At 42.6% G+C, this 23,633-nt stretch overlaps 1 protein-coding gene across 1 annotated transcript in view; it reads left to right on the forward strand.

The window, feature by feature from the left end:
* Nucleotides 1-2,019: 2,019 nt before the first annotated feature.
* M1AP (meiosis 1 associated protein) overlaps nt 2,020-23,633 on the forward strand; it is a 93,328-nt gene continuing 71,714 nt past the window's right edge. Inside the window, exons 1-2 of the mRNA XM_006880986.1 lie at nt 2,020-2,259; nt 23,214-23,399. Of these exons, the coding sequence (XP_006881048.1) occupies nt 2,020-2,259; nt 23,214-23,399 (426 nt within the window). The remainder of the gene's footprint in view (nt 2,260-23,213; nt 23,400-23,633) is intronic.

Consider the following 23,633-nt stretch of genomic DNA (forward strand, 5'->3'; position numbering starts at 1 on the left):
TCCAAATTGAAGGCTGCAGTCCGTGATCCTTTTCATACCTAGACTGAGAAGCAGTTGGCCAAATAGAACAGGGACCACTGCATAGCTTAAAATTTGGAAGAGTTTGTGTCTGGGTTGTAACCTTTCTCCTTATCTGTTCAACCCATACGCGGAGCAAATCCTTAAAGAAGCTGTACTGTTTAAAGAACAAGCATGTGGCATCAGGATTGGAAGAAGACTCAGGAACAATGTGCATTTCCAGATGACAAACTTTGCTTACAGAAAGTGCAAAGATCTTAAAGCATTTACTGAAGAGCAAAGACTACAGCCTTCATTGTGGATTACATCGCAGCATCAAGAAAGCACAAAACCCTCACCATTCGATCAATAGACTATATCATGATAGATGGAAGAAAAAGTAATCAAGGATTGAATTTTCTTTCCCTTTACAATCAGCCCTCATGGTTATAGTAGTCAAGAAATCAAAGGACATGTTGCACTGGGGAAACCTGTCAGGGACCTCTCCTGATTAACAAAGAGCAAAGATGTCAGTTTAAAGACTAAGGTGCAAGGGTCCAACCATGGTATTTTCAGATGTTTCCTGTGCATCTGAAAGTTGTGCAGTGACTAAAGATGACAAAAGAAGAATCAGTGCTTTAGAATTGTATTGTCAGAGATGAGTCCTGAATATCTCTCAGAGAAAGTGCGACTTGCCTGCTCTCGAAGCAAGGATGGTGAAACTCGGTCTCCCACTTTGGGCATGTTGTCAGAGAGGCCAGTCCTTGAGAACAGACGTCATGCCAGAAAGGTAGAGGATGTAACGGTGGGCTCACGCGTGGTGGAGGTCATGAAGCTGGTGCAGGACATGGCAAGCCTCAGACCTGTTGTTCACAGTGTCCCTGGGAGTCACAGTACAGCTGCAGGTGACAGAACCACTTGATGGCACCTAACAACAACAACAACAATGTAATGCACATACAAAAAGTCCTGGCAAGATCGTGTGCTATGGACTGTTCTGTTAAATGGTAAATAAAAGGTTGGTCATTTGAATTTACCAGCCACTCCACAGAAGAAAGATGGACAGCGTCCCCTAAAAAGATTTATGACCCTAGAAACCCAAAAGAGAATCAACTCCATGGGGCGGGGGGAGCTGTTCCTGAGGAGGCTTTTTTTAATTTCATAAAGCAAATGTATAATTTAACAAGTGAGTGAGCAGGTACAAAATCAAATTAAAGGTTGAGAAACTGATTCTTTCCAAAATCCCCTGAACGTCTCTTTCAATCACGATTCCCTGCTTCTCTCTTTCTAGAGAAAGGACTCTAAATTTCTTGCCTTATAGTTATACTGTGTGTATTCTTCTCCAAGTAATATATTTATTTCTGGTTATTTATAAATGTGTGTAGACTTAGTCTATACATATATTCTTAACGTCTTATTATTTCATTCAGTACTATATTTCTTAGGGTCGTCCATGTATCTAGTCCATTTATTTTCATTTCTATATGTTTGAAGTTACTGCTGTTGTCTGACTTTGTTCATATATTTTCATTTATGTCACCATTCACTGATTGTTGACTGTGAACAACAACAACAGTCCATTGGGTCTACTTTGGAAGCAGGAGTGGCATCCACTTCCTAAACAACACGCCTCTGGAAACTATGAACTCTGAGAAACAATGATAGTTCTAGAAAGGCATCAGGTGTTTTGTTCATAGGGTCGCTATGAGTCGTACTCGACTTGACGACAATCAATAACAACAACAATGGTTCTACAGATAAATTATTATAACCATGAAGAAAGTATAGCCGGATGTTGAATTTATTGCCTGATAGGACTTCTCTCTGTAAATCCAGTGGAGAAGAAAGTATAGCACGTTATTTCCTGAACAGTCTTAACTTCTTCCCTAGACCTCTGTTCACCGTTTCCACAGAGTCCATAATTCCTCCCACTGTGTGAACACTTGTCATTTCTCCTTCCTTCCCTCTAGGTGTCTAGAATCTTCAGGTAGAGGCTGCCGTTCAGCCTCTGGGCCAGCTGCCATGCATCGTGGACGAGCCCCCAGCAAAGGGCCCTCCGCCCCCGTGCACGTTTACCAGCAGCCGCCGCGGCTTCTCGTCATGCACGCCGTCCTGCCGTCGTGGGCTGGTGTCTGCTCCAACCTCTGTGACGCCCTGCACAACTTCTTCTCCATCACATGCAGCCTGAGGGGGCCCAGCCGCGTGTCCCTGCTCAGCGTGTATGTGGTCCAGGCTCAGCACGAGTGCATCCTCCCCTTCGTGGTGAGTGCCTTACCAACCTGTAAATCTCTTTTTCCTGTCTTGAAAAGAAACAGGAACTTTCTGAAGCAGAGGTCGGAATTCTGACTGAGAGCAATAGGTACACTGGTTCCCACACCTAACACCTGCAGAAAACATACAGGAGGCAGGCTCGGCGGGAGAGGCCCACAATCATGAAACTGTCCATTATTACTGGCCACATGGCCCTGAGCGTCTTCCTTTGCAAAGTGCTTTTCCTCATAAATCTCTTATGTAGAAGACCATGGACTCTTCTTTTGTTGTTGTTGTTGTTGTTGTTAACAGAAAGAAGAACAATTTAAGGAGTACACTAGAAATGTTTTCTTAATGACCACATTTAGGGAATAGTCCGGCTACAGCGTATAACAGCAGCAACAGTACTAGAAATCAGGTGGGTTCCGCAAACATGGGAGTTATAAAAACTATATACAGACTTAGTGTGTTCCATTGTGCTTCATTTCTCAAGAATTGGATGTTTGCGGCAACCCTGTGTTAAACAGGTCTGTGGTAGCCATTTTTCCAAGCAGTTCTTGTTCATTATGTCACATTTTGGAGAACCAGGGGCCTAGTGGGAAGGAACTGTCCTGCATCCCGGAAGGCATGCAGTTCAAATCCACCAGCTGCTCCACAGGAGATGAGCAGTCTCCTCCCGTGCAATTAACTGCCTCTGAAAACTCTCTGGAGGGTCAGCTATGAGTCGCTTCCAACGTGAGGTACATGCCAACAGCAGCAACAAACTTCCCAACCCCACCCTTAAAAAAGAGGGAAACAACCTCGACTTCTTAGATGTTCACAGTCCTCTGGGATGCAAACAACGAATGCCTGGGTTCTGAGTTTCATCTCCTGTGAAATGTAAACAATTAGGGAAATAAGTTTCTCACTCTTTTCAGAGCTCCGTTCAGCCCACGTTGAAGGGGCCTAAGTGGAGTCAGCCTTTAACTGCTAAAAAACAAACAAATGAACAAAACTCCCATTTCCAGTAAGGGCCATGTGACTCATTTCTGAGGCTGGAGTCTCTACAGAAAGAGATTGCTTCTCGTCCTCCTGTGGAGTGGTTGGTGGATTCAAACCCCTGACCCTTTAGTTAGCTACCCAATGCCTAGTACACTGCCACCAATGCTCCTTTAACCCAGGTTCCAGTTTCCTTTGCTCACAAATCCCTAACCGAAGAAACTTGGAAATAGTACTTTCTGTGTAGCTTCACACAGGGCTCCAATAAAACTACCTCTAGGGTTTTATGTCTTGATTTTCACTGTAATTTGGGTGCAAGTTTACACGAAAATTCATTCTTCAGTTAACCTTTCATCTACATTTTGTTTTATAACATTGATTCCCTCAGTTTTATGAGGCACAGAATGGACCTGGGTCAGTATTTTCACAATCCTCTCTCACACAAGGTCAGTTATCTCTCCTCCTCCTCAAACAAAACTGAGGTCTTCCCTGTAAAGTTCAGGCTCTTGGGAATAGAAAGATTCCCTGAGGTCTAGGCACATCGCTTCTTTGAGGTAGCTTTGTGGTGCACTGTGAGGAGCCCTGAAGGTGAGGTGGTTCCAAGCTCAGCTACTAACTGAAAGGGCAGTAGTTCAAGGCCACCAGCTGCTCCACAGGAAAGATCTCTGGAGCCGCTCTGCTCTGTTCTAGAAGGCCTCCGTGCATCAGGGTTGACCTTACAGCAACAAGGTTAGGGTTTGCCTTTATGTTGATACCGCTTATTAAATGGTCATAAGTCCTATTCTTTAAGATTATCAGAGGAAAAGGTTTTCATAACTCTGTTGTTGAATTATTAATGATGACTTGACTAGAATGGACCTTAGTTTCTATCATGGAAAGTAGAAAGATAACATCTTTGTTTATACTATAAAGGCTAAAGATACTATTCATCATTTTGTACTCCTTTGGTTAAAACAAAGTTTAAAATTATACCCTAGTCGAAACAACTATGAGATACCGTCTCACCCCAGTAAAAATAGCAAAATTCAACAGAGCAGCAAACATCAAATTCTGGCAAGGTTGTGGAAAAACGGGAACCCTTATTCATTGTTGGTGGGAGTGTAAAATGGTACAACCAGTCTGGAAGGCAGTATGGCGTTTTCTCAAAAAGTTGCAAATAGAAATACCATATGACCCAGCAATTCCACTACTGGGAATATACCCCAACGAAACTATAACTGCCACCCAAGCAGATATATGCACACCCATGTTTATTCACGGTAACAAAGAGTTGATAATCATACAATGGAATACTATGCTGCATTGAAAAACAAAGAACTCATGCAATATTATTCAAAATGGGTGACCCTGGAGGACATTATGCTGGGTGAAGTATCTCCATCACAAAAAGACAAATCTGCATAATTCCACTGTTATATAACAGGACTGACATTGGGATTGGGGAGAAACTAAGAAAAGAGGGGTTAAATAATGTGCACAGCAATGAAACAGATGAGGGAGAGAACTGTTTAAAAGGAATATATGATTAGGTATTATTTGCATGACAAGCTCTTGGAATAAAAGTTGCATAGTGAAGCGGACGTGGAGGAGGAATTACGTAACAATGGAAGAATTTTTTTTCAAAGAGTAAAGTGAACTGGGGGGAGGGGTGGGCAGGGAGGAAAATGTGCAACAGTGAATGAATGGAAATCCAAGTCCTCTATAATCTTTTATTAAAATCTCAATTAAAAAAATTATTAATTTTAATGAATGTTTAGAGAGATTTTGGATTTCCATTCATTCATTGTTGCATTTTCCCTCCCTGCCCTCCCCTTCCCCTAAAAAAATTTTTCAAAAAATTATACCCAAGTTGCTTTCATGCTACCTTTTGCTCAGAACAGAGAAAAAAAACGTGCAAATGCTCCAAGCCCTAAGTCTGATGGCTTTGCCACCTAGACTTCTCCGTGGGGCTGCTTTTAAGTCCCCATCACATGCAGCCAGCTTCTCCTAACACAGCTGGTTCAAAAGAGGTGAAGATCAGGGAGGAAGCTAAAGTATGTTATGATCCAGTCTCAAAAGGAACATTCACCTTTTCTCCACATTCTATTTGTTAGAACAAGTCATCATTCTGCTCAATATGAAGTTACAAAGTTTACTCTCTTGCTTTAAATAATGAAAATATTGCGTAAAATATTTGTTGTTGTTAAGTGCCGTCTAGTTGTAGATGACTACTAGTGACCCTATGAATGAAAGACCTGAACACTTCTATAACTTTTATCATTTCTCCATGTTCATAGAGTGTCCAGAGGCAAGCCATTTCGGAAGTAGATGCCACTCTTGCTTCCAAGCTTGTTTTAATCAGGGAGCTCCACCAAACACTGTCCACCATGGACAACCATGATCGCATTTAGCACATCACTGTCAGTGTTCAGCTTCACAGCAACCACGAGTTACCTCTGTACAGCAAGTGGACAGAGCAGTGCTGTACCACTTAGAAGAATGTTTGACCAAAAATGATTAACACCAGACCTGAGGACCGCAGATTAAAATTACTCACCTTTGGCTTGGTAGCATCACTTTCTGTCCACTAGGCCATCAGCGCTCTCTCTGTGTTGGTGTTGTTTAGTGCCTTCAAGTCGTAGACGACTCATAAAATATGTATTCAAACATTTTCAAGACACTGAACTTTGGAGAGCAAATGACAGGGTCCCTGAAGGACAGGAAACTGAGGAAGTGAAGCCTACGACTGTCCCACGTGCTGCTGTAAGAACGTCTCAGGGATTTAGTGGGATCACGTTGACTCCGTCCTGTCAAGTCAGAAGCGACTCTTAAGCTGGTTTTCGAGAGCTTTCCGTGACAAAGAAGGAGACTGTGTATCTTTTCGCTGTAGACCTGCTGGTGGATTTGAACTCCGGAGTGGTGCCGCTTGTGGGTTAGCAGTGCAGCTCCTTACAGGCTAGAGCACCACTGAGCTTCAGTGCAGAGGAGGAAACCATAGACAGTCCAGCCATCTCCCTGAGCTGAGGAGGACAGCGGCGAGCCCAGGCAGCCAAGGCGTGTGAAGAAACTCCCGAAAGCCCCGGGAAGGATCAGACATCCTATTACCTGGTGCTCAAAGCAGGACCAGGACGTAATTGCCTGTGTCGGACAGAGACTCCTCCTACGTCGCTGTGCCCTGCCTCCTCACCTGCCTCATGAAAACAGTCCTGAACCTTGCCTTGCCCTGCACCTTCCTCGTGAGCTCTGCCACGCTTGATCCCGGGAGCACGGTCACTGTGCCCGTCCATTGTGTTGGTGGGCTTCCTCTCTCTCTGACTCTCCACCTTTCCCAACATGATGTCTTTTTCCAAGGACTGGAACGTGCCCAAAGGATGTGGTCCACAGTCTTCGCCTGCAGGGGGCACCCTGGTTACACTTCTTCCAAGATTTGCTTGTTTCTTTGGCATCCTTGGAATGTCCAGTACTCCTCTCCAACACTACAGTTCAAAGGCATTGATTCTCCTTCATTGTCATCCCTGGTCATTGTCCAGCTTTTAGCTGCATAGGAAGCAATGGAACAAATCATGCCCTGGATCAGGCACACCTTGGTCTTTAAACTGACATCCTTGCTCTTCAGCACATTGGTGAGGTCCTTGAAAGCGGATTTTCCCAACATAACACCTCTTTTTATTTCCTGACTGATGTTCCCACAGACGTTGATTGTGAACTCAATTAAAATTAAATCGTTTTCAACATCAACCTTTTCTCCATCTGTGTCCATTGGTCAGGATTTTGGGGGGTTTTCTGCTTAAGCGTAACCTATTTTGACGGTTGTGGTCTTTGATCTCTGCAGCAGATGTTTCAAGACCTCTCACTTTCTGAAAGCTAAGTTGTATCGTCGGCATAGCACAAGTTGTTGAGGAGTCTTCCTCCAGTCTGAGGCAACATCATGATAGATGGACAGAAGATTCAAGTTGTTGAGGATTTCCTCTCACTAGGACCCACAATAAACACCTGTGGTAGCAGCCATCAAGAAATCACAAGGTGTGGTGTGTTGCTCTGGGCAGATCGGCCCTCAAGGACTTCTGGGCGGTGCTGAAGAGCAAGGGTGTCCTTCCAAAGACCAACATGCTTCTGTCCCTTGGTATTTCCAAGTGATTCAAGTGCATGTGAAAGTGGGAAATGAACGGGGAAGTCTGAGGAAGAACTGACACCTTGGAGTAGTGGTACTGGGTGGGGATTGGAGCTCGTTGCTGTGGCATTGGAGACCGGCATCGGGTTTTAGAGGCTGTGAGCGGCACTGGGGAGGTTGCTCCTCTCTGTAACTCAGAGCAGCTGGGGGACCTGCCCTGCCCCAGAGGCTCTGCCTTTCACTTAGCAGCACAGCTCCCTGTGATTACGCCTCCCACGCTCCCTGTTAAATACACAGTCACCTGCCAAAACCCCACGAGATCTGCCTCAGCAGTACGGCCAGGTGGCTCCCAGAGGCTAGAGTGGTCAGACTGGATCTCACGCTGGGGATTTTGTGAGGAAAGGTCAGTCCTTAGAATAAGGAGTCATGCTTGGAAAAGAGGAGAGGTTGTGAGGATCACACAGGATGGCAAGATCTTGGTCTGCTGTGTATAGGCTGGATCTGCGTGGAAGGTGACAGCAGCCAACAAAACAATAGCATAAAACAAAATGAACTGTGTGTTAGAGGACACAGGTCGATCTGTAGCACTGGAGGGGGAAACCACGATCCCGTTCGTTTCTAATTCTGCTGGGAAGGCATTTCGTAAAAGGGAACATTCCGTTGCTTTTAAAACCTCAGTGAAGTGGAAACAAAAATTTCCTTAGCCGTGTCTACACTGCTCATGTGTCTGGGCTCCAGTGGCATTGTCTGTGGGGAGCTGCACCTCTAACCCAAAGGTGGCCCCTCTCTCTCTAGTGGCTCAGGTCTACCCTCAGCTTTTGGAAAACGTGCGCGTGCGCACACACACACACACACTCACACACAATCAACCCAAGATTCAACATCACATTATATGAAAAAAAATTTTGTTTGTCTGTTTGTTTGTGTATGTCCTATTTTAATTCATATGGGGGGTTTTGCTCATGTGCATAGCGGATTTTGTGTGGGGGTGTATTTCACACTTTCCTTCATTTACATTATGTTTCATACAGTCATTCTCATCCGTTGTGCTTTATAACATTCATCACCGTTGGACTGTGTCCATCATGACTCTGGCTTTTCAGGTCCCTGCAGGCTCTTTCCCCCTTCCTTTACCCCCTCCCTCCACCCACTAAATTGTGCCACACTGAGATCCAGCCTCACCCCTCTGCTCCCACTCCTTACCTTCTTTAACCCCCTGACATGTTTTACTGGTTATCCTTCTATTTTTACAATAATGGTATTAGGTAGTATTTGTCCTTATGAGACTGAGTTAGTTCACTCAGCATAATGCTCTCCAGCCTTTCAAGTTACGTAGTAATTTTCATTCACACGATGGAATACTATGCAGCGTGCAGGAGCAACAATTTAAAAAAAAATACTACATAATTTGGGAGAGATTTGACAGCATTATGTTGAGTAAAAAAATCTTAAAATTATTCCAATATAAGACTAGAAAATGTAATGTCATCACTCTAAATGTATTGTTGAAACTTTACTTGATAAAGTTACATGTTAGCAACAGAGCATAAACACAGGAAAGGAGAAGAAAAATCGTATCTATTCAGATTATATAGCTGTGTATCTAGAAAAGCCAGAGGATAACTAGGAAATTGTTTCAAACAAGACTTTAGGACAATAGTCTGGTATAAAAATTAGTACAGTTATTAATACCTTTTGTATATAAAAAAACAAGTTAGAAATGACAATGAAAGATCATTTCCTGTCACAATAACCAAAATGGTTAAATAATGAAATTAACAATGAATATGCAAGATTTATATGCATTAAAATGCTATTGAATAACAAAGAAGACTTGAACAAATCAAAAGTTATTAGGCCTTGGGAAGACTCAGACTCAGAAATATGTCAATTATCCCTAAATTAGTATATAAATGTAATGCAACTCTCAGTAAAATTTCCAACAGAGGACTAAACATCCCAATAATAGAGTTTAAATTAAAAACAAAACAAAAGGCAAACAAGAATAGCCAAGGACTAAAAATATCAGATATTAAAGAAGATATATTCAAACAGATATCTTTACAGCTTTGAAAAGGAAGAACAGTGGAATACAATTTAAAGTATAAAAAAATTGGCCAAATTGGCCCCATTACATATGGGAATTTAGAATATAACAAAGAGTATATGTTATATTAGTTGGGAAAACGTTACTCAATAAATACTTGAGTTAACTGGGTATCAATGTTGGAGGGAAATTAAACGAGATCTATATTCAGCAACACGCTGCGTTCTGCAGATGGCACAGCCTTGATGCAGAAAGTGAAAGTGTGAAGCACTTCCTGCAGAATATCAAAGACCACAGCCTTCAATATGGATTGTGTCTCAACACCAAGAAACAAAAACCCTCACCATGGAGCCAGTCAGCAGCATCGAGATAGATGGAGAAAAGATTGACATTGTCAACTCTTTCACTTTACTCATCTTTACAATCAACACCCATGGTTGTAGCAGCCAAGAAATCAAAAGACATTTTGCACTGGGAAAACGTGCTGTCAAAGTCCTCTCTAAAGTGCTAATGAGCAAGGATGCCAGTTTGAAGACTAAGGTGTGTCCGATCCAAGGCTTCTTACACATCTGAAAGTTGGACAATAAATAAGGAAGAGCAAAAAGAATTGGTGCCTTTGAACTGTGGTGTTGGCAAAGAGTGTCTGATATTTACTATTTAAAAGAGTGTGTTAGATCCTCTTTGCTCACATCAAGAGGAGTAGTTCTAGGAAATGGCCAATATAGGAGGCGTTATGATAATTAAGTTTAATGCAGCAGGCTCCTCAAGATAAACACCGTTGCAGAGGCATCTGAGTCAAAAGACATCACTCATCACGGATGGGGTGGCATGAGTAGTCTCTGTGGGCACCAGTGTGTGTCCTGGTCCTCCTGAAGGCTCTATGCTGCCCCTCGAGGAGGGTCAGAGAGTGGTCTGAAGGTGGTCAACTGTGGGTACATAAGCGGATTTGGCCCTAGCAGCAGCCCACAACAAGCGCTGACAAAATTGTGGAGAGATTGGAGCTCTTACTCACTGCTGGTGGGAATGTAAAATGGTACAACCACTGTGGAAGCTTTCTTAAACAACTGGAAATAGGAATACCATTTGTCCCAGTAATTCCACTACTGGGAAGATACCCTAAAGTAATCAGATTCAAACAGAATCAAACACAGCCATGTTTACTGCTGTATTATTGACAACAGCAAAGAGATGGAAGCAATACAAATGTCCATCAATAAATAAATGGATAGGAAAAACTCTGGTACATCCACACTGTGGAATACTATGCAGCACTGAAAAATAATGAACCAGTAAAATATTACACAGCATGGAGAATCCTGAAGGACATTACATTGAGTGAAATATCTCAGTCAAAAAAGGACAAATACTGCATAACACCATTGTGATAAAACTGGACAGATATGAGGAGGTCAGAGAGGAAATGGGAAGAGTGAACACTGCATTAGATCAGAGGAGGAGAAGAAATGTCTGAAAGGAATATGTGATTATGCATTATATGTATGACAGCAGTCTGGGACAGGTGTGAGGGGGGCTGGGAAGGGAAAGGGAAATGGGCAATATGAGTAAAAAAAAGGGGAGGAGTTTGTTGAAATAAACAAAGCAACCTGACAGGAGCTAAGTGTCTGTTGTAATGGGGTGTGGACATGCTTGCTTTGGGGGACCATCTGTCTTCTGGCTCTCTGTCCCAACAGCAGACACGTTCCCTGAGATCTGGCTCCTGGTGCCCTGTCTCAGTTTGAGCCCATCAGCAGCCACCCTGTTCACCACTAGGGAGCTCTGTTGGCATCGGCCACAGGGAGCAGCCCCAGTTCATGTACAGATGTTAGAAAGTAAAGAGCAAGACCCTTAACATCAAGGTTGACCTGTGCTAAGTTATTTCTAAAAGACTGACTGCTAATTGAAACCTATCAATAAGATCTACAGATTACTCAAAAACTCACTCACGTCCTCTTAGAGCAATTCACAATACCCATAAGCTCTGATGGCCTAGAGGAAAGAAGTCCAAAAGCATGTGTTTCAAATCCAGCAGCTGCTCCACAGGAGGAGGATGGGTCGTCTTCTGTTATGCAGGTTGTTGTTGTTGTTGTTACGTGCCATCAAATCAACTGTAATTCATAGCGACCGTATGAACAATAGCTCTGAATGCTGTCCTATCCTGAGCCAATCTCACTGTCTCCAACACACCTACTGCCATTATCCAAGTCACTGTGTCACTTCTTCTCATCCAGGGTCTTCCTCTTCTGTGCTGCCCCTCCACCTTTCCAGCCATGACATCCTACTCCAAGGACTAGTCCCTGCTGGTAACATATCCAAAGTATGTCTGACCGAACTTCAAAATTCTTGCCTCCAAAGAGCCACTTGGTTTCACCCTCTTCAAGACGGATCTGTTTGTTCCCTTGGTTGTCTATGGTAAGTTCAGTACTTTTTTCCCCCCAGCACCACAACTTAAAGACATCAATTCTTTTTCCATCATCCTTAGTCATTGTCCAGCTTTCTGACACATAGCAGGTAATTGCAAAGACCATGATCCACCATGGCCTGGATCAGGTGCACCTTGGTCTCTAGACTGATGACGTCATTGCTGTTTAGCACTTTGAAGCCCTGACAGCAAATTTTCCCAATGCAATTCATCTTTTGATTTCCTGACTGCTTGTTCCGAGAGTGTTGATTAGGGAATCAGGCAAGCTGACATTGTTAACAGTCTCAGTCTCTTCACCATCTAGCATGGTGCTGCCAAATGGCCCAGTGGTGAGAATCTTTGTTTTCTTGATGCTGAGATTCAATCCATATTGAAGACTGCAGTCCTTGACCTTCTGCAGTAAATGCCTCAGGTCCGCCTCAGTCTTGGCAAGCAAGGTTGTGTCATCTGCATAACGCAGGTTGTTGATGAGTCTTCCTCCAATCCTGATGTCGTCTGTATTCCTCCTCATAAAGTCCAGCCTCCTGAATGATCTGTTCTGCAAACAGATTGAAAACGTATGTAGACAGGACAAATCCCTGACACATGCCTTTCCTGGTTTTGAACCATACTGAGTGTTTCCTTGCTCTGGTCTGGGGACTGCTTCCTGCTGTGTGTGTAGGTTTTGCATGAGCACAATCAGGTGTTCAGGGCTTCCCATTCTACTCAAGGTTAGCCAGAGTTTGTTGTTTCTGAAAACCTGCTGAAGGGTCAGCTATGAGTTGGTTGCAACTCAAGGGCACACAGCAACAAGTGTCGTGGAGTTGATTCGGACTCATGGCAGCCTTCTATCAGGCTCTGTGAGGCTCTGTTGGAGGAAACTGCCTGTGTTTCTCTCCCCATCAATGGATTTGAAAGGCCGGCCTACACCACTGAGGCTTCTCTAACAAAAGCTCCCACCTGCTGGTGCTTCCCACTTGATTCCAGGTGGTAAACTCCACTTGCTTCCTTATGTGGGCTAGAATTTACTCTCCTGTTTCCGTGAACACAAAGTCTGAGGTTTCCATGATCAGCAAGTAAAAACAAGGGTTTTGCATCTGTGAAACTGTGATTTCCTGTTTCCTATTTGTCCCCCCTCTTTGATACCCAGAGGTTTCCTCTAATTTTTATGACTTTGGCTGTTCATTTTGAAAATATTCATGTGTTGTCTAGCTCATTTGGCTTTATGTGGTAGAGCATTTTCTCAGATATCTAGTTTCCTTCGTTGTAGAACACTTTACGTATTAAGAATACTGATATCATACTTTGGAAGCAGCAGTGGCATCCACTTCCTAAACCATATGCCTCCAGAAATTCTATGAACTTTGATAAATGCCATATACTTGTAGAGGGGCTTCAGGTCTTTTGTTCATAGGGCCGCTATGAGTCAGGCTCGACTCAAAAGCAATCAACAACAACAACAATATCATACTAGGGAGCTTTGGTGGCCTAGTGGTAAGAAGCTATCCTGCAGTCCCAAAAGCACACAATTTGGATCCACCAGATAATCCCTGGGAGATAGATGGGCAGTCTTCTCCTGTGCAATTCACTGCCTCTGAAAACCACTGCAGGGTCAGCTATGAGTCACTTCTGTCTTGATGGCACACACCAATATTGTGGCTAAATGCGAGAGGATCTTTCCACATCAATTGCCAGTAAGACAGATGGATTGCAATATCCAAAGTACTTTGCTGCAGATCTGGGAGAGCAGAGAGACTCTCTCAAAAACTGCCTTCCCCATCTAAGAGTGGTTATTGGTTCTTATGCTTGGGTTAGGTGTTAATCTACAAAACTTGTTACTATTGCTAGTTTAAAGTTGCAGGATTTTTACATTCAAAAGGAACAGTTTACATACAGTTACTAGTAAACAGACTACTTATAGTTTATATATGACTAAGAAAATACTGTTTCAAAATGTTAATGCTAATCCAGGAAGGATACATTTCCCCTCCTGATAAACACAGGGTTTAATGTACAGTTTATATATATGACTGGGAAATACAGTTTCAAAGAGATAAATGCATATCCAGGAAAGATGCATTTCCTCTCTAGGTAAACAGGCAATTTAAAGTAGTTTCCATAACTAAAGAGAATAAAGAGAAGTAGGATTCTAGGGCAAAGCAACCTGTTTTACAGGCTGGAGGCACCTGAAGTCATTTTACAACTATACCATATGTCTGAAAAATCCTGAAATTATTAATACCACTCTATCAATATCATGCTAATCAGATATGTTACAACAATATTTGTCCTTAACTTTGTTCATAGTTTTCTTTGTTTTATAGAAAAATGCTATCTGTAGTAAAGTCTTCCCATTTCCCCCCTTATGCATTTCTGCCTTTATTTCTGGATTCAGAAGATGCTCGGTAATGAGGGATATCCATGCTAACGTCAGATGGATCTTGGCTGAAGGCAGAGAATTCTAGAAGGATGTTTATGTGTGTTTTATTGACTATGTAAAGGCATTTGACTGTGTATATCATGACAAATTATGGTTAACATTGCGAAGAATGAAAATCCCAGTATATTTAATAGTGCTTATGTGAAACCTATACATAGACCAAGAAGTGGTTGTCCTAGCAGAACAAGGAAACAGAAAACCAGTGGGCTCAAGTGTGTCAGAGTTTGTCAAGCTGGCACAGGGTCGAACAGGGTTCAGATCTACTGTTTACAAGCTAGCTATGAGTCGTACTCAACTTGACCACACCTAATAGCAACTGAGACCTAACACAGACCAAGAAGCTATTGTCTCCACACCTAATCAGTTTGTTTACTGAGTAAATAATTTGAGAAGCTGAACTATGTGAAGAATCATGTGTCATCAGGATTGGAGGAAGAGCCATCAACAACCTTCTTTAAGCACAAGACACACCCTAGTTTGCAAAAGGTGAAGACCTGAAGCACTTACTGGAGAAGATCAAGGCCTACAGCCTTCTATATGGATTGTATCTCAACATCAATAAAACAGAATTCCTCACCACTGGACCAATAGGCAACATCATGATAGATGAAGAAAAGATTGATATTGTCAACCATTTCATCATTTTACTTAGATTCACAATCAACGCTCAAGGTCATCAAGATATCAAGAGATGTGTTGCATTGGAAAAACGGAGCTTTTCCTAAGGTAGTTTCTCCCGGGGAGGGATGTTTTTCAGGCATGGTGTGCACACAGCTTTCAGTTAGATAGCTACAACTCTCCTCTCTGTCTCTCACACAACATGAAAATGGAGCCCGGTGCAAGGGAGTCTGGGAGATGATGGCAAGACTTACTGTGTGATGCTGGTGCGTGTCAGCAGTCGCGCTGGCCTCTGGGTTAAGTCCCATTAAGTCCCACTCCCGTCTTTGAATTGACATCTTAGGATGCTGCTTGGTTAGGTAACTTCCTGCTGCTTGTGTGTGTAACCCAGTTTCATCTAGTCTTGTTTGTCTTCTGAAAAACAACAACAACAACAAAAAAAAAACCCTTAGTTCTGAGTTTGTAAAACAATATCCCTTAGATGTGAAGACAATACCCTTGTAATGTCAATCCCTTGATGTTTCTCATAAATGTGGTTTTGTTTTGACAAATGCTTATCTAATTGTACATCAGCGATCATTACAGAAACTCCCTCTATATCTGTTTCATTTTCACAATTTACATTTCATCTCCCTGAGATTTTTTTTATTTGCATTCATCCTTTCAAAACCAATTTCTTTAATAGTTCTGTTCCAAGTATAATTCTAGCCCCTGTGGACATGGCAGTGGAGAGATAGGTCACATATCTTCTTTACAAGCCTGGTGTTCTGGTGAGATAGACAGTAACCAGTCTACATACTTTGGGAAGGGTTATTCTGTTGTGATCCTTATATTTTTGTATTCCGAGGCTACTTCTCTCACTTGTTTGTAACGTTCTAACAACAGAATCCCCTTTCCCCCTCCCCCCGCCCCAGTTACCTAGCACATCATAAGTGGGTTTTCTTTAAATAAATGAGGGAGTGTATCGGTGTCATTTAGTTAGAAACTACACATTTTTCACTTCCTTTTTCAGTTGTAAAAGTAGTCTTTTGAGTCACTAGAAGCCCCTTCTGCTTAATCAGCAGTGCCCCAAGTGCTTTTAGAGTTTAACAGTGACAAAATAACAACCACACCTAATGCTGAGTACATTCTGTGTGCATGAATGAACTCACTTCATAGTTCCCCTCTAAGATAAGTATCTATGTCGTCTCTAATGAGGAAATTTCACCAAGAGGACCTACAACTAAGAAAAGAGATACCCAGATTGGAAACTCGAATCGATCAGGACTTACAGCTTGAGCTAAGAACTCCCACTCCTTCAATCAGAACTCCCACTACTCTTGTGAGACACATGTCCTCACGCTCTATGGCTTGTTCCTCAGTCTCAACCTCTGGCTTATAATGAACCGTCTTTCTGTTGCCCCCACAGTCACATATAACATCCTGTCATCTCCCTGCAAGTCTTCCCCTCTCAAGACTCAGCTCTGTCTCATCTCTTTTTCAACAACACTCATCTTTCTTGTTCAGACTTGTAAAGCCACTCTACTCTGGACCATTGTCTTCAAGTTGGAGTAAGTCTACAGCCCCCTAGGCCTAGAAGCAGACTGCCCAGAGCCCAAGGAGCAGAGCAGAGCATGGCAAAGAAGCGGCAGGCAGATCTTCAGGCTCTGCTGGCCTTTTCTACAGCTTCTCCGAGTGTGCCTCTGGGGAAAGTGTCGGCCTTGTTCTTCCTCACACTTCCCTCCAGTAATCACACTTCTGTTCACGGAAAACCCAAAATGAAAACAAAGAGATTAGAGGCACGCACTTCCCACCCATTCGGACTCACTGTGATGCATTAAAAACTTGAAGAGCACCAAGCAAAGAAACAATTAAATATATTATAAATAACTTGATTGCAAAAGGAAATTCTTTTGTGAATGGAGAAAACATCTTTTCTGCAACCAAGCCATTTTCAATACCTTGGTTTTTCTGTTTGTTTGGGGGGTTTTGATGTGGTGGTGGTTTTTTTCTCCAATTAAAATTCTTTCTTGATGTTTTTACTTAGTTGTACATACATGATTGAAAATGGAAAACAGTACAATTACATATCAGGGAAAATGTTTTAGTAGTGGTGTTATAAAGAGTGTTGGCTACTTCCAGGGGGTCTTCATCTCTTACTGCCGACATTCTCTCTAGTGTTTGGATTCTACAGCCAGGTTAATTTCTGACTGTCAAGCCGTTCCCATTTCCCCACTTCTTGGTAGGAAAGGACAGTTTTCTGTATTCTGATTCTGCACGTGTGCCTGACCCCACACCAAGGTGCATTAGTCTCAGTCACTATTTTTTCACTACATGTTGACTTCACAACTCCTAACCGGCCTCCATGTTCAGCGGCCAGCCATCACACCCAGTTCATAAAGCCCCGGGCCAAGCGGGGCAGCTGCTGCTTCCCTGGCGCCGTCAGGGGAGCGTGCCCTTCCACCTGCATGTCAGTCTCTATCTCCTTTCTCTATGTCCTAAAATTCAGCATGTACGTCTCCATGAGGAAGAAACATCGGTACTTTCGTTTGTTCTGATTATGTTCCAACTGTTTTTCAAAATACTTGAACCGAGTCTCTTTAGGCCAAAAGTGTAAATCGGTGGAAATCACTTCCACATTCCTCTATTGCAACAACTGTCCCCTTGTTTTCAGCAGGATTTACTAACTCCTTCAAGGAAAGGTCAAGGTAGTTCTTTTCAAATTCACCACATCTTGTAGGACAGCCTCCAAGTGCCCTGAGATACATATCATTTGTTTATGCCACATTCAGCACGAATTTACTGTCGTGTAGACTCCACCTGTAATCATAAACTTTTTCCCTCTTTTTTAAATTAATTTTAATGAAAGTTTACAGAGACTTACGGTTTCCATTCATTCATTGTTGCACTTTTCTCCCTGCCCACCCCATCCTCCCAGTTTGCTCTTCTCTTTGAAAAGTAAAAGAAAAATTCTTGCATTGTTACACAGTTCCTCCTCCCAAGTCCACTCCACTGTGCAGCCTTCATTCTGGACTCCTGTCATGACAGTGATACCTAATCATATATCCCTTTTAAACACTCCTCTCCCTCATCTGTTTCAATGCAGTATGCATTATTTATCCCATCTTAGTCTCTCCCTAACCCCGATGTCAGTCCCATTTTACAACAGTGGCGCCATACAGTGTTTGTCCTTTTGTGACTGAGATATTTCACTCAGCATAATGTCCTCCAGGCTCACCCATTTTGAATAATATTGCATGAGTTCCTTGTTTTTCAATGTGGCGTAGTATTTCATTGTGTGAAGATACCACAGCTTCTCTATCCATTTGTTTGTTGATGGGCACTTAGGTTGTTTCCAACTCTTTGCTATTGTGAACAAAGCTGCAATAAACATGGGTGTGAATATATATGCTTGGATGGCAGTTATGGTTTCTTTAAGGTAAATTCCCAGTAGTGGAATTGCTGGCTCAAATGGTATTTGTATTTGCAATTTTTTGCGAAAGCGCCATACAGCCTTCCATAGTAGTTGCACCATTTTACACTTCCACCAACAGTGAATAAGGGTTCCAGTTTCTCCACAACCTCACCAGCATTTGATGTTTGCAGTCATAAACTTTTTAACACCAGTCTGTACCGCTTTTTCCACTATAGCCTGTAAATCATCTGTATTTTTTTAATCTTTTAATTCATTTTTAATGAAAGTTTACAGAGACAGGGTTTCCAGTCATTCATTGTTGTACTTTTCTCCCTACCCACCTCCTCCCCCTCAATTCACTCTTCTCCTTGAAAAGAAAGAAAAACTCTTTCATTGTTATGCAATCCCTCCCCCCCCCAAGTCCACTCCACTATGCAGCCTTCACTCTGGACTTCTGTAATGGCAAGAATACCCATTCATATGTCCCTTTTAAATAGTTCTCTCCATCATCTGTCTCAATGCAATTACATCATTCCTCCCTTCCTTTTCTGTCTTCCCTCATCTGTATTTTTTTAAACCCCTCTATAAGTTCCTCTGAACATAGGATCAGTCAAGTTGATACCAGTATCAATGAGCTTAAATCTGAATCTGCACTTGCCTGTGGTCCTGACTCCTCCCCGACAGAAGCAGAAGGGTTCAATGCCTTGTTTTTAGCAAAACTGACAAATAGTTAAATGGAGCATCAGCTGAGATAACCTCTAAGTTGTTTTTATTGGTAGTTGTCTGTAGGATTTTTTGGAAAGAGTTTCAAAATCTAGTTGACAGCCTATTTACGAGGATATGGTTTCTCAGTGCTGTAATAAAAAATTGAAATCGTATTGAAACTAGAGGAAGATGTGCTGGCCTGCTGCCTTAGCTGTTTACTTGGTTGTCAACCCAAAGACAAGTGGTTCAACTCCACCAAGTGCTCTTTTTCCTTGTGAGTCCTTTCCCTCCCAGAAAAAATCTTGTTTCTTTCACAAGCATCTCCTGAATTGTTCTGAGCGCTCTCCACATCCAACCTTACCCACATGAGACAAATGAATGTTTGTGTAGTAGCCAGTAAAGGGGGTTCTGAAGGGTAAAGACGGGAAATCTGCTCCCCCAGGACTGCAGCCTCTGAAAACCTGCTCTGGAGCGTCAGCTAGGAGTCAGTTCCAACTCAACAGCAACGAGGCTTGAGGAATATTGATTCATTCCAGCAATAAAATAGTTATTTACACATAGCTGAATTAAACTTTGTGTGTGTTTCTTTTTTTAAAATTTTATTTTATTAATTCTAATGAACATTTACAGAGAATTTGGATTTCCATTCATTCATTGTTGCACTTTTTTCCCTGCCCAGCCCTCCCCCACCCCCAGTTCGCTCCTCTCTTAGAAAAGCAAAAAAAATTCCTTCTTTGATAGACAATCCCCCCATACCCCTTCCACCGCCCTGAGTACACTCCACAGTGCAACCTTAATTCTGGACTCTTGTGATAACCATAATACCCTATCATATATCATTTTTAAATTATTCTCTCCCTCATCTGTTTCAATGCAGTATACATAATTTATCCAGTTTTTCTCAGTCTTACCCCACCCCTGATGTCAGTCCCATTCTACAACAGTGGCACCATGCAGTATTTGTCCTTTTGTGACTGAGATACTCCATTCAGCAAAGTGTCCTCCAGGGTCACCAATTTGAATACTATTGCATGAATTCCTTGTTTTACAATGCTGCATAGTATTCCATTGTGTGAATAAACCACAGGTTCTCTATCCGTTTGTTTGTTGATGGGCACTTAGGTTGTTTCCAACTCCTTGCTATTGTGAACAAAGTCACAATAAACATGGATGTACATATATCTGCTTGAGTGTCAGTTATGGTCTCTTTGGGATATATTCCCAGTAGTGGAATTGCTGGGTCAAATGGTATCTCTATTTGCAACTTTTTGAGAAAGCGCCACACCACTTTCCACAGTGGTTGCATGAATTAAACTTTTTTTAAAAAAAACAAACTGTGCCAGTAAGAGGTATATTTCCAATTGAGGTTTATGCTGAATTATGGGAAGCCAGTACTAAATCTTTGTAATAAACCAAAGCTATCAGGATGTCCTGGAGGTAAGGTTCAAGCTGGAGTTCACCCTGAGGCACCTAGGCCATCCTTAAGCATTTACCAGATTCTTGAATTTGCTGACCCCTCCCTCCTGAGTCAAGAGGAAGGTTTTCAATACAAAGAGCTTGGCTTCATTTGCGTTGAGTTCTCTATGTGATTTGCTTCCTGATAATTTTCAATAAAGGTGCAGGGAAACTGGAATGGGGCCCTTCAGTAGAGAACTGCTGGCCCCTGTTTTTAGGCTCTCTCTTCTATCTCATTCTTGGCTATCTGTCTCATTCTTAATAATTACAAAAATACTTTACCCTCAGTCTGCAACAAGTAATTATTTCTCAAAATTGGTAATCTGTATGTTGTTTTAATCTTTTGTATATGACTGATGATTGTCATAATAACTCAATATGGAATATGCTTCTACCCTCTAGAATCTGTGAACTTCATAGGAAGCTTAAAAATGTGCAAAGTATAGGTATTTTTGTTGCAAAAGCAATCTAACAGAATAATCAATAAAAGATTGCCAAGCATAACATTTTTTTGCATTAAGATCAAATTCTCTGTGGCGGAAGTGAAGAAGAAACATGCGTTCAAGGAGAGAAAAGGAGCACTGTGAAAGCCCAGCTGTGAAAGAGAAGAGCTTGCTCTTCTGAGCTTGAATGACACTGCACATCAAAATCACAACGGAGCTTGTGTTCCATTTGCTTATGTTTCAAGAATGATGTTACCGTTTCGTCTTTAGACGCTGATGTGTGCAGTGTGCTGGAAGTTAACAACCTTAGCAACTGCTTATGCTTGGGTTAAAAAAGAGCAACTATAGATGTTGACTTAAAAGCATGTTAAAGAATGTGTCATCTTTTTTCTGAATTCTCTTAGGCTGGTTGATGAGATGAAATGCTCAAAGGTCACTCGTCTGTGCTTGTGGTCTCATTTGTTCTCATTTTTTCCCCTTGAGTGGTTTTCCTATCTTCTTATCTAGCATGTAAGTGCCCTTGTGTAGGAACTGTGTCCTATTTCTTGTGTTTTCTCTAGAGATTTGTGGAAAGCAAGCAGTCAGAACCTGAAGAAAGCAGGGGTCGACATACAGCATCCTCACTCCTAGATACAGCTCACGCCCATGTGTTTTAGATGAGTGCTTTGGAAATATTGCTCAGTTATGCTGTGTGGTCAAGAAGGTTTCCCACCTCAAGGATAGACTTCTTCCCCGTCCTCCACCTGCTATTGACGATTGAAATTCCTTCAAGTAGTTCTAATTTTTTCACCTCATATGTATTCAAAATGCTTATGTGGCGTGAAGAGTTTATTATTCAGAATGGCTTTCCTAGTCACTGAATTTGCCTTTGCTATGTGAATGGGTGGGAATATACAAATAAAGTGTGTTATTCTGTCCACAAGAGGATTGGCCAGTTTCACCAATCCACAAGGGGATTGGCTAGTCTCACGAATTCATGAAGGGATTGGCTAGTCTTGCCATTAAATTGAGTGGATCCAGCAGTAGAATGGGGGGGACCTCACCAGCAGAAAAGAGCAAGCAAGACAGTGCAACTCATCCTACAGGACCCGCGATTCTTGGACCAGCCAGACTAGGGTCTATGGGAGCAACTACCATAGCAACCACAGCAGAGAAGCAGCCATCCGACCTTGGGACTGCTACTTTGGGACAGAACTAAGAGCCTTTCACCCACGTTTGTTGGAGGACTGGGGAGAAAGAGGGAAAGCCAATCTTGGCAGGCCTGAGAGCTTTGTAGAATGGCCTAAAGCCATAAGGCTCAAGGCTGAAGTGCCTGCGAGCACATATCAGAAGTGGTCCTGACTCTATTCTACTACAAACTATGTTTCTAGCCTTTGACTTCCCCAAAATGGTTCTCTGTGGTCTGTGGGCTTTGGCATTCGATTTTAGACTAAAGCAGTAATATTGGTACTGGGATGAGTAGAAAGAGGTGTGAGAGTTTGGGGGACATGTGTCTGATTTCATGGGAATTGGTTTTGTGTTGTTGGTGTTGTCAATGGGGTCAGTTCCCCTTCGTGAAGTTGATAAAGGTCAAATATGGCTGTGACTATAAGGCCCTTGCTCTTGCTTGAGAGAAATAACACTAACCTAGAATTCAATCATGTTCAATTACTTCCTAAAAACAAGTTTTATAAAAGAGGATGAGAATAACCAAAAGGTCACTTGCCCAAGGTTTACATGTTGACCCTTTGAGCTAACAGCAGACTCTGTCTACAGACGCAGTCATGGGGAGTCGATTAGGTAAAACTTTACCAACTCTGAAACAATCAAACTCTTCCTTTCTGGGGAGCCATCAGCTTCTTGAATAGACACACACACAGAGTGCCTCAGCTAAGAAATGAGGAGAATGTTTCATGATGGCCCTCGGGGCCTCCAGTTCACAGGTCAACCCAAAGCAAGGCTGAGCACTCTTGACGCCCCTACTTTTGGGGGAGTGAATGCGCTAGTAAAATCACTTCCTTTCCTGTTTCTGGTCCGCACCTCCTTGCTGCCAAGGTGGACCTGACTTAGAGCTGCCCCTCCAGTGCGTTTTCACAGGCTGTAAATCACACTGGAGAAGATTGCTGGAGTAGCTGGTGGATGCCAGAGGAGCGCCTGTGGGATTAGTTAGCAGTCTGTGGCACTAGGGCTCCTTGAACTGCGTGTAAGAGGCAATCAAACCTTCTGAGCTGCAAATATTCATTTATTTGGGGTAGGTCAGGTTTGATGCAGTGATTACAACCATCCAGTAGATGTTGGAGAAATGAGCAGATTTTCAGGAAGGGAAGAAACTGCTGAGGAGAAACTGACAGTGACTTTAGGCTGCCAATTACTCTGAGACATGGACACTGAAAATGTGTTAACTCCTTTCTTTCTGCAGCAAGTGAAAGGGAACTTTGCTAGATTGCAGACGTGCGTCTCAGAGCTGCGTGTGGTCCAGAGAGAAGGCTGTTTCCGAGCACAGAGGGCCTCTCTGAATCTGGCAGTACAGGATGGACTTCAGCAGTTTCAGCAGTACAGCAGACATGTGCCCTCCAGCATGGCCCTGCCCTTCTCATGCCTGGAGGTAAGAGACGCTGCCTCTCAAGCCTCCCGAGCCCTCTTCCTCGCTCAGTCTGGCTCACATGCATCAAATACGATTTTCAAAGCTAGATTTCCAGCTCCTTCCAACCAGAGACCAAGTTTCTCCTTTTCCTATAACTTGTACAATTCTTAGTGCAGAGCTAGACAGAGACAAGCTCTGAAAATACAGACTGAAGTGGATTATAGGTAAAAACAGAAATCAAAAGAGTCTGAATAG

This window comes from Elephantulus edwardii, unplaced genomic scaffold (genome assembly GCF_000299155.1).
Source record: "Elephantulus edwardii isolate Elephantulus edwardi_28Jun2011 unplaced genomic scaffold, EleEdw1.0 scaffold00011, whole genome shotgun sequence".
Taxonomy (NCBI): Eukaryota; Metazoa; Chordata; class Mammalia; order Macroscelidea; family Macroscelididae; genus Elephantulus; species Elephantulus edwardii.